The following is a 16,965-nucleotide window of genomic DNA, read 5'->3' as shown; positions in this document are numbered from 1 at the left end:
ACACTTGCAGAAACCAGAAGTGATGCGCTACTCACGGCCGGGGCGCTGCTCTGCGGCCCGGGGCTTCCTGCTCGGCTCTTCTTCGAGATGGATGGCGTTTTGATCAGTTCCCGTTTCTTCCTGTGGAACATCTTCAGCGTGCCTTTGCCGTCCATCCTGACTTCTTTGAGTTTCACGTACAAACCCCCCCACCCACCCCCCGACTCGCCACTTGGGTGCTGTGTGTCTCAGCGGGACCTCGGTGACATCCCTGGAGAGTTTGATCCACGGTCGCTGTCTGTCTGTCTTCCTCCTGTTGCTGCTGTCGCACATCGAGGCGCGCAGACTCACTGACGGAGAGACAGGCAGGTCACCGTCATCCGCTCTGGAGGAGGAGGAGGGACACGCGGGTAAAACTCGAATTTTCACTAACTTTTGGGAAGATTGCGTTTGAATTACGGACAAGGAACTTTAACCTCAACCTTTATCATTAACGTAAACTTACTTTAAAGAGAAATGACTGAAGCGCACTAACGCAGACACAAACAAACAACTGTTGCTTTGTCCAATTTCACGGTAATCAGCTCATCCTGATACACGTGTGTTTGAACATGTGACCTTTTTATTAATGGTAACCCTCCGCCTCCGCGTGCACCTGCTCCAAAGTGTAGACTCATGCTAAAAGCATCAAATAAAAAATGATAATATGATTAAACAAAAAGATCATAAGACACCACACATTTTCTTCAATGTATGTTTTAATTGGCCTATTATGGATGCAAAAACAAATGTGGGTGTTTTAGACTATCTCCTTTCCAATCAGTGTTTGTGCAGTGATAAATGTATAAATTCTTAATGCATGAAATGAAAGAATACATGTTTAATGTGTCAGCAGAGGAAGTAGAGGGGCTCGATAAACCCTGGGGCCCTTCTCACAACCCCCCTCTTCCCATGTGAGTTTGTGATCATTTATTTGTGTACATTTTTTAAGAATATGCTCCTCATGAGGCTTAGGGTAGTTCTTAGTGCCATGTAAATGTTCAAATTCATTTATTTTAAGCTCCAACCACCGGAATTTGTTATGATAGTCAAGAAAACTCTCCTGGTGAATTGTATTCAAATTCCAACAACATTTACCCCTCCCTCATCAACCTTGACGTTTAGCCTCAGTATGGGTGGCACTTAAAATTGAAAGTCGGAAAGTCTAAGCTCCAACCCCCAGAATTCATTCTATTAGTCAAGAAAACTCTCCTGGTGAATTTTTTCCTCAGTCTGACAACATTTACCCCTCGCTCATCGACCTGGGCTGCCACACCAGCAGCCACAGTGCTGCAACTGAGGCTAAATAGGTTGATGGGGCAGGGGTAAATGTTGTCAGACTGAGGAAAAAATTCACCAGGAGAGTTTTCTTGACTAATAGAATGAATTCTGGGGGTTGGAGCTTAGACTTTCCGACTTTCAATTTTAAGGACCACCCTAATGAGGCTGATATACTAAATAAATGTTTGAAACAATGTTTGACAAAGGGCTTTTGTACAAGAATAGGTAAAATGCAGAAGCCACATTTCATCTCTATATATCAAGTTAGTGGCATCTGTTAAACAAAATTAATAATCAATCAGATCGATGGATTCCAGAGAAGAGGAAACTTTGAAGGCCTTTTTCTCAAAATGATGACTCGGTGACAGTCATTATATAATGTGACATATTTTGCTTAATACAACAATCCTGATATCATTAGAAAGATAGGAATCTCCTCTTTCCAACAGTGTATACAACTCAAAATGTGTCTTCGGGTCAATGCGACTGATTATACACACAATTCAGTATATAAACTACAAAATAACTGCTACAAAAAGAACCTGCTGTCTTTGTGACATTTGTGTGTTTCCCAGTTGGTCATCCAGACTCGAAGGAGAGAATAATATCAAAACTGTGTCACAGTTGCTTTAAAGTTTACTTGATCAATCATTGTTTGTCCACAAAAAAGTAAATTCCACATATGTACTTAATATCAGAGATCGAGGTTGTATTTTATGTAAATCCTGGCAAAGACATTTATAGCATTTAGTCAAATTAAACAAACCCACTTTTGAAATCAGGAAAACAGTTTAATGTAGAAAAAGTGTCATCACAACATTTAATAAACATTCCATCATATTTATTTGAAAAGACTCATTTATTATGACTTCTAATAAAACTAGAATTTGTTTACATGTTACATGCAGTAGCCTTGTCAAATGGCATGATGATTTGTTTGGCATTTAAATAAAAAAATAGGAAAAGAAATCAGGCACATCTGTGAGAACCTTTCTTCAAAAGTTAAAATGTTTAGTAATCTGTTAAAGGTTGTAAGATATCTTTAACATCCCACACCTGTACAAGTTTGTTGGGGGAGTGAAAGCGTTTTAATGTTCTTGTTAGATCAGTAAACTCCAGCTGTAATCCTTGATGTAAACTCTAGAGTTCTGTTGCAGGACCCCATTCAATGTCCTCCACCTCTTCCTCCTCCTCCTCCTCTTCCTCCTCAGAGCTGTCGCTGCCTCGGATCTGTGTGCGTCTGAACTGCACTGCCTGATGATGGTGTGCTAGCCTGTCAACAAGAAGGAGCAAGGGGTTAACATTTTGCACATAATCCTCATGTTGGCTCTACTGTGAATACCAAGGAGAGCTAAAGAAGACTTACACGATGAACTGAGGGCCTTTCTTCTCCCCCGCCACCGCCTGCGGCTCTGCAGAGCGCGCCTGGAAGAGAGGACAGAAACGTAACATCATTTTAGTTTTCTATAGAATACAACAAATGGGCCTAAAAAGATACATGTAATACAATAAATCAGCATTATACAGTATTTTCATGGATGATTAAGTGACATTTTCTTCTTCTTTTACATTACTGACAAGCATTTTCAAAACCAGTTCTCGTCATAATTATTACTTTTCAGGTAAGAAAAGTCAATTCAAAGGCTTAAGACTATAATTTTTACATCTGGGTTAAAATGGTTGAAATGCAGCTTTAAATGTTTCTGTCTTACACTGCTCGAGCATTCATTTGTTTGAGGGAAAATCAGTCATTTTAAAAAACTGTTAAACATGAAAGAAAAAAATATAGTTAATGTAGTAAAAAATAAATGCATTACTGAGGTACACTGAGGCTGCAACTAATGATTATCTCATCCTCAAGTAATATGCAAATAATTCATTACATACTTGATTACTTGTTAGGTTTGCAAAATATTAGGAAAAACATTTCATCTCAGTTTTTCCTAAGTGCAAGTTGCCTGTTATGTCCAAACAACAATTCAAACCCAAATATATTGACATTGTTTTCATTGACTAATAAACCATCAAATATTTACATCTGAGAAGCTAAAACCAGGCGATGTTTGGCACTGAAAATTATGTATTTTGTTAATTTACTGACCAAACTTTAATAAACGTATTGTTCCAGTGCATTTGGCCTTAAATGCATAATACACAGATATAGTCCTTTAAAAAAGAGCAACATTTAGTTTACCCGTTGTAGTTTCTCCTCGATGACAGACAGGCTGGCAGGGGGCGGGCTCTCCGGCTGGGCCTCAGCATAAGATGGCTCGTTCACAGAGTGGCGAACATACGGGTCAGGGGCTATAAAGTCTGGGGGTCCTTCTGATGGAGTGGTGGGTGCAACTACCTCATGCGCACTGAAATCCGAGTCCGAGAAGCTGCGGTGGGAGGGGTATTCCTCCTCTTCCTCTGCAGCGCTGTGGGGGGGGCTGTGCTGGGGGCTGTGCTGGGGCTGTGCGGGGGGCTGTGCGGGGGGCTGTAGCTCTCTCTGCGGGACATCCTGGGCTCGGGGACGTGCATCAAAGGCGGGATATCCCGGCTCGGGTCTTCTTGAGGCTCGGGGTCCTCGATGGGGCTGAGGCGCTCGGAGGCGGGCTCAGACGATCGGGCTAAAGCAGATCCAATAGCCCGGGACCCCCTGGGGGCAACGGGGGCACTCTGCCCGGGGTACGCCTCCTCCAGGTCCTCGTTGTCCGTGTAGGCCTCTCCGTCAGTGAAGGCCTCTCCGTCAGTGTCCTCCAGGTCACTGGCAGCACTCAGGTAGTCAGACTGCGTCTGATCCAGAGCATCCAGGTCCTGCTCCGCTCCGGTCTCCAGCTGCAGAGGAGAAGACATTTAATTAGTTTTACAGGCAGGAAGAGACGTCCAATGAAATGTCAGTTAGATAACAGATTAGGTTAATAAAAAAAAGTCTCAGAATTTAAGAAAACCAATGCACAAGAATCTAACTTTTTTTAATCAATCTTTATTTATTTTTTAATTTGTGTATTTACCATTTTTTTACTTGAACTTTGTTTATTTACTTCACTGTATCACCAAGTCAAATTCCTGTGTTTCCTCCTCTTGGGCAAATGTTTTTATGAACATTTGAACAAAAATAATTTCCAAAACTAAATCATACACTTAAAAGACTAAAAACAAAAAAGGCATCAGTAAATGCAATGTTGTAAATAATTGTCTTTAAAATGGACCTTTCTGAGTTGTTTTCATTAGACTGCAGCACTATACTTCACTTATCAACAAAGAGAAAAGTGCTTACATGTGAAATAATCAGTGAGTGTTTCTTACCGTCACTTCAGACACCCAGACAGGCTTTGACTGTTGGTGGCGGATCTTATCCTTCAGATTCTCGTACCAGATATTAGAGTTTGGCTGCAGGTCAATACGTGCTGTAAAGGTCAATAGAAAAACATCAAACCAAAAATGTGTACATTGTACAATTTTACTAAACAACTACACAATTAGAGAATAAGGAAACTAACTTTATATAGCTTTATTGTATTCTCAATGATGATATATGACAGACTTTGCTCCTGTGTGATTACCTGAGAAAAGGTGGCTGCAGTGTTTCCTGAGCTTCAGGGCCTGTGTGTAAAGGCGTCTGGAGCTCTTGTTGGAGTTGGGGCTGTACCTCTGCCTCATGGCCTTCACGTCTTTCCTGCTGTGAGGGTCCAGGAACAGCACCATCGGGTGGTACTGGATGTAGTTCAGCCTCTCCACTGCAGTGGGCGTGATGTCCAGGAGGGGGTGTTTGTCCTAAGAAAAGAGGAAATGGAAAAATAAGCAAGGGCTAAGCAAGTACACAAACTAAACAAGATTCATGTTGTTTTTCAAAGTGACCAAATATAAAAGTTGAGGTTTATTGGCTCACCTTCTCTGCTATTCTCCTCACAGTGTCCAGTTTGATAACTGTGGAGGCGCCGTCTCCTCCTCCACTGCGAGGAACCATGTCTACGCAAAACAGGAGGCAGAAAAACAATGTTTACAAAGTGAACACACAACAGAATTACTAAAACAGAAAATGAAGGAAATATTTTCCTTATTGAAAAGAAGCCCCACAAACCTGCTGCTTCATAATCATCAGGCATCTCTCTAGCCAGTTTATCCATGGCAATATCATTAAGAGGACCCAGAATAACAATGGGTCTTTTGAAATTGGCTGGAAACAAAGAAATTCAGGGTTAAAATTAAACTTGCTCCAGTCGAGTAAAGATGTTAAATCAAATGTGTATGTGAGGTTAAAAACACACCAACCTTCTCTGAGCAGGACCCTCTCATAGGCCGGGAATTTGCCCTGGATGGTGAGCTGCAGCAGGTCTTCACGAGTCTGCCGGACGTTCTTTTCATTCTTTTTGTTGCCTTTGAGACCCCGTAGTTTCCAGAACTCGGCTCTCGATCCGGACACCTGCCTGTCTGCAGTCAGCCGCTGCGCCTGCTCGATGCTGGCCAATGTCTCTGCCCTGCAGGAGATAATAATAGGATATAAAACTCAAACATTGTTGTTCCTAAAGGATCAGATTTTCTGAAGTGGTGTTGTGTTATGTGCGGTACTGATCTGTAGACAGTATGTATATATATATATCTGCAAGCAGTATACTGCCGTCGGTGGGGCAGCAGCAAAATGTCTTACAACCACATTAAAAAACAACTGTCGCAATATTTGTAATATTTCAACACTTTATCTTGCAGGCAGAGATAACTTTAGGCCAGGAAACTGAGGGTGTTATCTATGCTCATTTTAAAAGCCACCAGAATCCATAGATTCCGATTTAAATATTTAAAACACCATAGTCACTCAATACCAACAACAAATTAATAAATTAAAGCAGTGGTAGGCCGGCAAATCACATGTTCTGTGAGGTACATTTAGAATGTCTTTTAATGGAGTCTGGTGGCTTTGAAGTGAGCAAAGATACCAGCTAGAGTTCACCATTGTGAAGAGATGCTGACGGCAAGATAAAGCAACGGAAATATTGTAAATAAAGCGTTCACTTAAACCAGTTTTAATATTAGATGGTAGTCCTTTTTTTAGAAAGCTTAAATATGTTTTTCTGCTGCTCCTGTCTCTACAGCGATTATGCTGGCACTACATTCTAATGTAGGTAATAAACTGACCAAAAGGAAATGATACAACCCCACTTGTACACAAAAACAACGGTCACTTTAAAATAGAAATGTGAACCTCTATCCCCCATCCCTACCATACCTGGCCTGGTTGGGGATGGTGCCTTTGTCCATCTCGTGCAGGTCGTTCCCCATGCGGCTGGCCAGCCAGTTTCCCAGCTTCCCGCGGTGCATGGTGTCCACGACCCTGAACACCTCTCCTCTGGTGAAGCTCAGGCCGATGGCCCCCTCTGCCTCGTGGTCGAAGTGGGAACGGATGTAGAAGTTGTCCGCCAGGTTAGACTTGATGATCTTCTTATAAACTGAGGAGAAGGAAAATGAAGATTGATACATTCAGTCACTGATTGAGAGTAGTGTTACCCATAATAATCATCATTAGGGATAAACTTACTGTCCATCTTGTGCTGAGTGCAGATTGCAACCTGCTCTCCTTTCTTGATGTCCAGGAGGAAGTTGGCTGCTTCTTCTCGTGTGAAATGACCAAAATCCACGTTATTTACCTGAAAGAATGAGATAATTGTAAGGAAAAAAGTTATTTATTTTAAAAGCCACTGACAAAATAGTGAACATTTAAAAAACACAACATCTGACTTTTACAGTCACAGTCAACTGAATTTTTATCTTAAACTTAACAATTAAATTGTGATTTGTTGAAACTCTTTACTTGAATTGTATTGTATTTCACTTCTTTAGCTCTGAAGCTCAAATGGCAAGTAAGATTTGATGTGAAACCCTTTAACAAAATACAATGTGGTGACTCATGGTGACCTGTTCTTTCTTGGTCAGAGCGTTGATCTGGAGTTTTCTTTTTTTTTTAATCAGCCAACATGTTAAAATATGGGCTAAACCCTTAAAACGTTATTAATGAACTACTGCTAGGTGTAGCGCATCAGTGTCTCACCTTCATGATCTGGTCTCCCTCTTTCATCCCCTCCTCGTACGCGGGGCTGTTCGGCTGAACTCCCCCCACAAATATGCCAACATCGTTGCCCCCCACCAGCCTCAGACCCACGCTGCCCTCCTTCACAAACGACACTGTGTGGAGGTCTGAGCTGTACCTGAGAGTGGAATTATGTGAATTAGAAATGAGCACATTTCTGCTAAAACGAAATTACTAGGTCAAAGATAAAGGAACCAATGAGCATCACTCACCCTGGATTAGCTGAGGGGTACGAGTCTGGAGGCAGGGAGTAGATGGGCTCCTCTACAGGCTTTGCTGGAAGAGATACGGATATGGTGAGACTCCCTGCTGCTGCTACTAATGTATGTTTCTTTGTTGTCAGTGAATCTCACTATGTAGTCCATAAACATTTTTTTTAAAATACACTAAGACCACAATTTATAAAAGCTCAAAATATTTGTTTTGACAACATGTTTTCTCATAGGTGAAACTTGAAAACAATTATTTAGTAGTCAGTCTAAATTGTACTTTGCTGTTATGAGGTTATTGCAGTAGTTTAGAGTTGAGCCTTACAGTAGGCGGGTGGGTTGTTCTTCACTGAAATCCCAGACCGGACCGTACCATTAGCAGCACGAGGAGCTCTGAGAGGAGGACAGAAATCAGTTGGGATATTTATGTAAAATAAGAAATATACACTTAAAACTATTTATCTAAAAAGTTCCTAAAGCTGTTAACACGTACATGTAACCGTGGCCCTTTTTAATTTCTTCAAATAATTTTGGCTGTGCTGATGCATTTTGCATAACATTTTGATTAGAGAGTGAGTTGTATTTTCTGTTTCTATTTTGCAAGTTCAACCGGAGTTCCTATACATTTTTACACTGCATAGAGAAAATACAGACACTGCTGCATTTACAGCATTAAATGATGCATTATATTAATTGCTTTGAATATAAAGCGCTGGCTTCAAAATTGTAGTTATTACTATTATATATTATATATTATATTTTCTCATGTTTACCCCTATAATACAAACACGAAATGAATCAAAATCAATAATGTAAAACTATGGAATTATGTAAAAGAAAATGTTTTAACATCAGGACTCATTATCTCTGTGAAAGTGGAAAACAAACAGAAACAGATATTATTTTCCTCTAAGGACATCAGAGCTTCTTTTTATAAGTTAAGCACAAGGGTAGCACACGGAATACACACTTGACTTTGATAAAGTGTATGTAGTTCTCAGACGTACCTGCGGTGGCTGTCTCCTCGCTCAGAGCTGCCCGACCTCCTGAGGTGTGACAGCTGGTCTGACCCTGAGGAATCTGAAGAAAAACAGGAAACAAAGTAGTGGTCAAGACTAACTTTGACCTTTCTGATCTGATGATGACAGTACAGAGAAGGAGAGGATGAGTGTGTGAAGCAGGAGAGTGAACTGACCGTCAGGAGGAGGTTTGGAGGGGGACGCGATGCGACGAGGAGGCTCCTGCTTCACCACGACTGAAACAGGTTTTATTTCAGGCTGGACTCTGAAGGTAAGACAAATATATTTGATCAACTACAATATATAATTTAACCTTTTTTGTCATCTTGAGATACAGTATGTAACAAGAACAGTGCATTAACTGTAAAAAAAAAATCAAGCTTGTTATTAAAAATATCTCATCAAAATATATAGATATTTTTTGCATCTGACTTTCAAGATCTTTGTGCAAAAGACTCTTTGGGTATCATTTTATTCTTATAAGATTACTAGAGACTCTGTACAATGACAAATTATCAGTTAACTGTAAACATTTACCAAACTGGAAGCATCTTGTGTTTTCTGCTTCTGACTAACTATAAAAAGCCAGCTGGTTTACTGTCAACAGTGTTGGTTGAGATCTAATTCAGGTCACTGGAAGTACTCGTTAAATTCAGAGTTTCTGCTTCATCCCACAGATTGCGTTCATGAAAAAGGTATTGCATTATGACTTTTATTTATTTATTATGAAGTAATGTGTTTTATAGAACTTGAGAGTCGACTATTAGGGGGTTAAATACTTGTAACATGTCTGTTGAGAAAAGTATTATCAACATCCACCTGACTACTGACAAAACATCTCTATGTCTCTGACCTGTATCTGTCGGTGGCTGGGTTGGAGTTTGTGCTGTTGGTAGACGCCCTGCAAGGCACGGAGGCATAACTGGCCTCTGATTCAGTCTCTGAAGGAGCTGTGAAGATGAAGAAATAATAGCTGCCATCAGGAAACAATCATCAATTTTCATTTTAGTAGCTAAAAGACAGTAGATGTCCTTTTTTAAAGAAAATATTTATACTAAATCAACAATTTTTACATCAGAGTACGATGTGCTATATTTAAGCCACAAATAAAGCACAAAACACTTTAAATTCAACCACCCCCTCCAGGACACCCTGTCCTCACTCCTCAGGCTGCTGCACCCCCGCTGTCTCACGGAGAGATACCGCAGGTCCTTCCTTCCTGCAGCGGTCAGACTATAAAACCAGCACAGCCTAGTATACCCCCCCCTCCCCCTCTCCCCCTCTCCCCTACACACACAGACTATATCACCCCTTGCTGCTAAATACCAATCAACTATGTGCAATATGTGCAATATATATATGCCGTTAATAACTGTGTAATTTATACCTGGCTGCTAAATCCTTAGAACCGTTACAAGGTGTGTATTTTGCATTTTGTATTTTGTAAATTGTGTAACTTGCTGCTGTTAAATACCATCAAACTATGTGCAATATGTGCTAGATGTGCAATATATACATTATATACATATGCCATTAATAACTGTGTAATATATACCTGGCTGCTAAATGCTAAGAACTGTTACAGGATTTGTATTTTGAAAAGTATGTAACTTTTTTTTTTAATATTATATTTGTATTATATCATAACTTAGTCTTTTTTTAACATATGTAACATTAAGCTGTCTGTGGCTCTTTCCTGCTGTAACGATGCAAATTTCCCCTCTGTGGGACTAATAAAGGTATTCTGATTCTGATTCTGATAACACACAGATGCCTCTCCTTGACAGAGCATATTGCTCTTTGACTCTCTAAAGAGACGCATACACTTCTCTTAATGCTGGAAACATTCAATCAATTATCAACTGTTATTCATAAAGCCCAATCTCACAACTTACACATTCATCATGTATGACCCCCTCTGTCCTCTCAAGGACACACAGTCCAATGTGTAAGTTGTGCACAAGGAGAAGCTCCCAATAGAAACCCCACAATTAACAGGGGAAACAATGGAGATAGGAACAATGGATGTATTGTTCCTATCTTGTGTACACACAAACATACATATCAAACACACACACACCTTTCTGTGGTGGGTTGCTGGCGGTGACGCTGGGGGCGCTCCATCGCGGCGGCTCGACCTGCGGCGACAGGGAGACGTCGGGCAGAACTCTGCAACAGAACAGAGGGAGGCGGGAGTGAGGGAGGAGGAAGACAACAAATCTCAGTTACGTTTGGAGCAGGGGGACCCGTGGCTAATACGATGATGATTGATGATGAGACTTAAATGTTGAATATTCACCTTAATGTCTCTGAGGGAAGCTCTCTCAATCATGGTTAACTGCTTTGTAACTGATCAAAATTAACCATTCATAAGCAGAAGAATTCTATTTATAAATATTTTCTGATCTTGTTTGCTATCAACTGTTTGAATACATGCTGAATAAAACATGCAGATTTTCAATTGAGGAACTATTTTACAGGTGTTTGATTGGAATAGTGTTCTTCAGGAATAATTGTCCTCAGTTTAATCAACATTTAGCCACATACAGGAGATGCTCTGGTTCAGTGGAAGTCACTTTTATTTAATGATAACAAAATATCATCACAAAACATAAAACACTTAGTACACAGCCAAAAAACAAATCAAGCAAAATCAAAAAGGCTTCAAAAGGAGATTAAGGTACACAATGAGCACATCAAGCAAAATGGCAGAGACACAAAAGGGTGAATTAAGAAAAGAAAAAAGGTAAATAAAAACTAGCTAATGGTAAAACAGGGAGGCAGGCGTCTGCTCAGTGTCCCGGTCCGGGAGATGGTGTTGGGTTTCGGGGAGGGGGTGGGGGGGTTGGGCAGACCTTCATCTGTACCTGTATCTGCTGAGTGATTCCTGGCTGTACGTGGTGCTCTGCCTCTGAGGAGAAGCCAGGCTGGTCTCAGACTCGGAGTCAGAGTCTGAGGAAGAGGAGAACAAGAGGTATAACATCAGGTTTTGTTGTTGAGCTTTAAGCTAGTAGATAAACGACCCACACCTTTTGTAGTCAAAGATATAAGTTATTTGTTTCTCACAACTTCTACAATTATTCATTGGTTTTAGTCACAAAATATGTTTATTGCGCTTTCCCATTTAAATAAACAGAGCACTATTTCACTTGTGTTATAATCCCGCTAATGTACGAATTAGGGCTGCAACACATTCGAAAAAACTGACATTGCTGTTTTACACAATATGAAAAAAAACAGGGACATTCACCCTACCTTTTGTAAGCTATATTTAAAGTTTAGTTTAGAAGGTTAATACAATACAAATATAAATCTGTTGCACTTTGAGAAACATTGCTGGCTGGTGGCTGGCTATTGGTTCCTTTATATGAGCGGAGCACATGTTTTAAGACGTCAATATTACAGGTGATCATGTGTATTTAAGTGTGGGAAGCCAAAATCGTGATGCGACTACAATTCGATTAACTTTGAAGCCCTTGCTCACAGGCACAACACCAGGTCCAGACTTAAACCAGTCACCTTTAAAAGGAAAAACAGACACGGTAGCTTTTAATGTTTTTTTTGTTAACAGAGCCTTTTTTATTGTTTGCTCTGTCTTTAGCTCTATTTGACTGCAGATACCTGTTCAGCAGCAAATATTCAAAGCAAATATGTTCAAAGAGGTGTTCGACAAACTCCAGGATATGTACCATAAAAAAATGTTTGAGTGTATGTGTATGTGTGTGTGTGTGTGTGTGTGTGTGTGTGTGTGTGTGTGTGTGCTGACCTGGGGGCGGGACTCTGAAAGGAGAGCTGACCCTCCTAGGTGGCTCCTGGCGAACGTTGATGGGGGAGGATTTCAGCCCTACGTGAGCAAGATCAGGAAGCACTCTGAGGGGGAGAGGGGGGAGGGAGAGACGGTTAGGAATCGCTGGTGGAAAATTAAGTTTGTATTACTCATGGTATTACTCGTTTTTTTTTTTATGAAGCTTAGTCCTTACTTGTATCTGCTGTCTAGGCGGGGGCCCTCTCTGCGTGGCGGGGGGGAGGTGCTGCGGTCAGAGTCTGACGCGGACACCGGCCGGCGGGGCAGGGAGGCGGAGGACGGGGCGCGGGAGGTGTTCCAGTTGGGGACCAGAGGAGAGGACCGGGGGTTTGGGATGCTGGACATACCAGACAGAGTCCTGGAGAAAGAGCAAATCAAAAAAGTAGATCATGAGTTCCTTCTTCTTCCTACTAATCGTAAATTATTTAGATGAAAGTCAGAATGCAACTGAAACTAACATGTCTAAAATGTCTGTATGTTTCCACAGCTGAATAGATTATCAATCTTATACCCAAAAACTGTGTATGATCATTTTCATAAATAAAAACAAATTATCCAAGAAATGTTACTGACTTGTATTTGCTGGAGTTGTCCCTCAGGTCCGGGCTGGTTTTCCTGACAGGAGGAGGAGAGGCACTGTGGTCCGACTCAGACTCTGATGGAGCTGAAGAAACAATAACCAACAACAACCAACATTAATGTATTTCTATTGTCCGACTGTGTACGACTTCTATTAATATTTATATAAAGTTACCCCGATCACTGTAAGTCTCGGATTTTGATCACCAACAGTGATAGGGGTACATTTAAAATAGCTATAGTTTAGTGATACTCAGCGGGACTGACCTCTGCGGGGAGCGTAGGTTTTCACAGGAGGCCGGGCCAAGGTGGAGCGCTGCGGTGACGGATCCCGAGACTTTGGGAGAGGAGCTTCAGCTCTCGTTCTGGGTTAAAAATAAATATTTAAAAAGTTAGAGAAACAATCTTGTGCCTTTTTTTTCTCCACTTTGTTTTAACATTATAAGCAAAAAGTTCTTGATAGAGGTCTCCCTTTTTCTCAAAATACACTTCAAATCTACCATAGACGTTTTCCAATGCATATTTGGAATTCCACAATCTGAAGCCTAAACAAATCATGTATTAAATTGTATTTTACTGTATTGTCTTTGATTTGTATTATATAACAGTTACTGTGTTCACCACCTGTTTGCTCGTTCTAATCACATGAAATAGTCTGTTAAACAGATTACATCAGATGGCCTGGTGGTTGAGTAATCAAACAAATTCAGTGGTGTCAACAGTTTTGCATTTTCACAGACAGACCGAGATAAACTGCCACAAGAGAAATAACAGTGTCAGGAAAGACATTAAATCACTTAAAAATGACTAGTACATCTACAATTATTTCTGTTATCACTGGTGAGGTGGTTGCCGTGTACCTGCGTGTCCGTTTCTCTCGGGTGGGATGACGGGACGTCCTGTAAGAAGGGATGTCTTCATCAAGGTCTGAAATGTCTGATAGGAAACAGAAAGATTAGCTTAGAGAGCTGGAGATACACTTCAATAAGCGAGGCTTATCTCAATGATCATCTTCCATTTTACACATATCGCTTCAGCACACCAAGCTAACATTGAATACCCCACCTCTCCTCCCCTCATCCTCACCTTCCAGCTCAGAGCTGCTGTCTCTGCGGCGGTCCTCCCCACTGTTGGGGGCGCTGTCCGCCACCTCCGGGATGCTGACCAGGAACTTGCGGTCGTCTCTCAGCACCGTCATGGTCAGTTTCCCCCGGCTCTTCTCCACCAGGTGCTTGGTCTCCAGCAGGGACAGATTCTCCGTCGTCATGCCATTGATCTGGACGAGGAGAACAATCAAAAAATATAATAAGTGAGGAAGTCCCACACCAGGACAAACAAGAGTTTGACGTGTCGGAAACAATGCGACTCAATAGAGGGCGTTTTGTTTTTGATGTAGAGGGGTACAAAGCTGCTGCAGGCCTATATGGCGGGAAATACAAAATCCATCATGGATTCATTCCATTGTCTTAATCCAGTTTCAACAACATTGTAAGATTGCCATGAAATAATATATTTAATATTTAAAATGGAGAAGTTAACCCATTCTTTGCTGGTCCAAAAACATTCTATTAAATGTGCATTTAATGATCAAATGTGTAACCCCAATGCTTTTCTGGATGAGACGAGTAGAAATGATGGTTCTAATGTATAGAGATACATTTTTAGAAGAGTGTGGGATGGGAATATGTAGGAAAGCTTAACAGGAAAATGCTAACAGAATAAAGTAGAAGTACGTAGGTATGTAGGCTGTATACATAAGGGTATGCGGGTGCATTTAGATGTGATGGAAAGAATAGGAAGAGTATGGATATTCACTTCTGGAAGTAAAGATAGAGGACTCCTGGGTTACGGCCATCATGCACTGTAGCTTTTGAATACCTCTTTCAGTGCTTCTGCATATATATATGTATAAAAAGGGTTTTATATAAATATATTGAAAGACCAAGCCCCATATTAGATTATCCAAATCTTATGTTTCACCTTGAGAATGAGGTCTCCCTCCTGCAGCGTTCCTTCTGTGGCAGCCAGGCCCGTCTGTGTCATGTGTTTGATGAAGATCTGACTGCCCAGCTTCAGTCCGTACTCTGCAGAAAGAGGACGACAAAAAGAGTTCAGTCAGACATCTGCACTCTCCCCATGTCAGTGCAAACCAACCCGGTGAAGTCTTACCATCTGTGATTTTCTTTTTAATCAGTGTAGTTCTGAGTGGTTTCTCTGGGACGTCCTGATGCGGCAGCCTCTTGTACCCCGAGGACATCAGTGGTAACGTGTTGCCGTGCCCGTTGCGCTCGGGTGAAGAGCTGCGGGCGCGGCCTCCGTAGCGTTTGGAGTCTCTGTTGTCGCTGCCGTCGGAGAAGCGTCGTGTTCGTCTCGGGGGGGTCCGGGTCCAGCAGGTTGGAGTGGGAGGCGGCCCGAGAAGGTCTGGTTGTGGCCGGGATCTGGATCTTTCGAGGGCGTTTCACTGTCTGCAGAGAGAAAGATGGAGAGGGCAAGGGTTTAGAGACAGTAGGCAGCAGTGCTTTGGAGATTAAAAAGTCCTTAAGGTGTTCCAGTTGTTGTGATCTCCATACTTACAACATTTGCAGTCTTGCCACATGACTTGAGGGTCTGAATGGTGAAGTTAGAGTGGACGTTTTCCATAGACACGGCATTGACCATCACAATTTGGTCTTTGTTGCTGCACAATGAAAGCAATTACGGAATAAATTAGTCCAGGCTAAAAACCCTTTAAAGGAAGTGTACATATATATTCAGACAGGACATCATCTGTGTTTTTGATGAGAGAGTCAAGTTCATTTCATATAGTCATGTCAGACTCATGTAAGGCTGTACTGAACAGTTTTAAGCCATCTATAAATTCCGTTTGAATCCGGTATATCTGCATCTGTGCAGGTTCAAATACAAAAAAATATTTTTTACATTATACTATTTGTAGAATTGGATTCAATTAATTGTAGGATTCTTTCCAAACCTAGATTTTAGTACAGAGCTTTTTATTAAAACAAATAATGTAATTATTTCTAATATTCACAACATAGCTTATCTATGGTTCAATCCATACTTGTATTAACAATAATAAGACTTATTTGTTCATAGTACACAGTACATAGTAGTCAACTCACAACAGTCGTCCTATGGCTGGTCCATTTGGCAGCACATCGGACACCACCACCGCCGTGTCCCCGTTGTCCGGGTGAGGCTTCTCCTTGCCTCCTGAAATGGCAAAGCCAAACCCATACTTGGGATCCTGTCATTATGAGAGAACGAGATTTAAAAAAAAAGGCAATTGGAAATGACAGCAAGTAGAAGACAAAGTTATATAACTGAAGATAAAGAAGGTAAATGTGCAGAGAGGCAGAGGGAGGAAGAGCACATTCCATCGGCGCTCAGTGGGAGGACAGTGAAGTCGGCCGGGGTGCAGCAGCAGGGTGTGTCACTGAATTCCTGTGTGCTGTGAAACTGACACTGAAGCAGGTCCAGCTCATCCCTAACGAGCACTTTTACAATACCCGCAAACACAACACTGACTGTGTGTCATCAACGAGCTTCGACTTTCACTTCTGTATTTGTGTAGGCGATTAAACACTGACAGACTTCCACTGATGCACCAAAGATAAGTGGTCTGTGGTTCAACTTTACTTTGGTTTATTGTAAATGTAATGTATTTATATGACATAAAGTAGGATTATACATTAATGCCCATAAACCAACCCCTTATTGTCTGAAATGCATATCATTTCAATACCTTTATATTATACAACGTAACAAACAACCACCTACTTTGAGCAGTGTTATTGTATGTTGCTCCCATATTGTTAGCTCCTCCATTCCTGGTTTCTGGAACGAACGAAAAAAAACACAACAAGGATTTTAATAAATGTATTCTTTAGAAAAAATATAAATTACTATTTCACAATATTAATATCAAAATAATTAATATCAATAGATAATCCAGGATCTTACAGGGAGGACAGTTGAGACTGAGCC

At 41.1% G+C, this 16,965-nt stretch overlaps 2 protein-coding genes and 1 long non-coding RNA gene across 4 annotated transcripts in view; 1 reads left to right on the top strand and 2 right to left on the bottom strand.

Moving 5' to 3' along the window:
* Positions 1–313, bottom strand: part of arhgap45b (Rho GTPase activating protein 45b) — a 16,853-nt gene extending 16,540 nt beyond the window's left edge. Inside the window, exon 1 of the mRNA XM_034147712.1 lies at positions 36–313. Coding sequence (XP_034003603.1) covers positions 36–155 — 120 coding nt within the window. The 5' untranslated portion in view covers positions 156–313. The remainder of the gene's footprint in view (positions 1–35) is intronic.
* Positions 240–3,482, top strand: LOC117496041. Of its 2 annotated transcripts, none has more exons than XR_004557232.1 (3): positions 240–389; positions 872–932; positions 2,511–3,482. It is a non-coding gene; the product is annotated as an uncharacterized LOC117496041 (long non-coding RNA). The 2 variants fall into 2 exon arrangements; XR_004557233.1 differs by having other exon boundaries at positions 287–389; positions 875–932.
* tjp3 (tight junction protein 3) lies at positions 2,078–16,965 on the bottom strand. Its single transcript, XM_034147714.1, is given in 32 exon segments — positions 2,078–2,572; positions 2,666–2,724; positions 3,494–3,731; positions 3,773–4,119; positions 4,591–4,691; positions 4,848–5,058; positions 5,174–5,253; positions 5,366–5,461; positions 5,557–5,762; positions 6,509–6,728; positions 6,818–6,926; positions 7,328–7,484; positions 7,579–7,642; positions 7,901–7,968; positions 8,583–8,655; positions 8,771–8,859; positions 9,448–9,544; positions 10,675–10,763; positions 11,462–11,546; positions 12,361–12,464; positions 12,575–12,757; positions 12,973–13,063; positions 13,246–13,343; positions 13,839–13,914; positions 14,065–14,254; positions 14,959–15,062; positions 15,148–15,355; positions 15,357–15,443; positions 15,553–15,655; positions 16,101–16,225; positions 16,759–16,815; positions 16,942–16,965. Coding segments are annotated over 31 exon segments (3,939 nt in total). The 5' UTR covers positions 16,807–16,815; positions 16,942–16,965; the 3' UTR covers positions 2,078–2,439.

Source organism: Trematomus bernacchii, unplaced genomic scaffold (genome assembly GCF_902827165.1).
Source record: "Trematomus bernacchii unplaced genomic scaffold, fTreBer1.1, whole genome shotgun sequence".
Classification (NCBI taxonomy): Eukaryota; Metazoa; Chordata; class Actinopteri; order Perciformes; family Nototheniidae; genus Trematomus; species Trematomus bernacchii.
The sequence above is the reverse complement of the archived record's forward strand: the minus strand, read 5'-3'. Positions and strand labels throughout refer to the sequence as shown.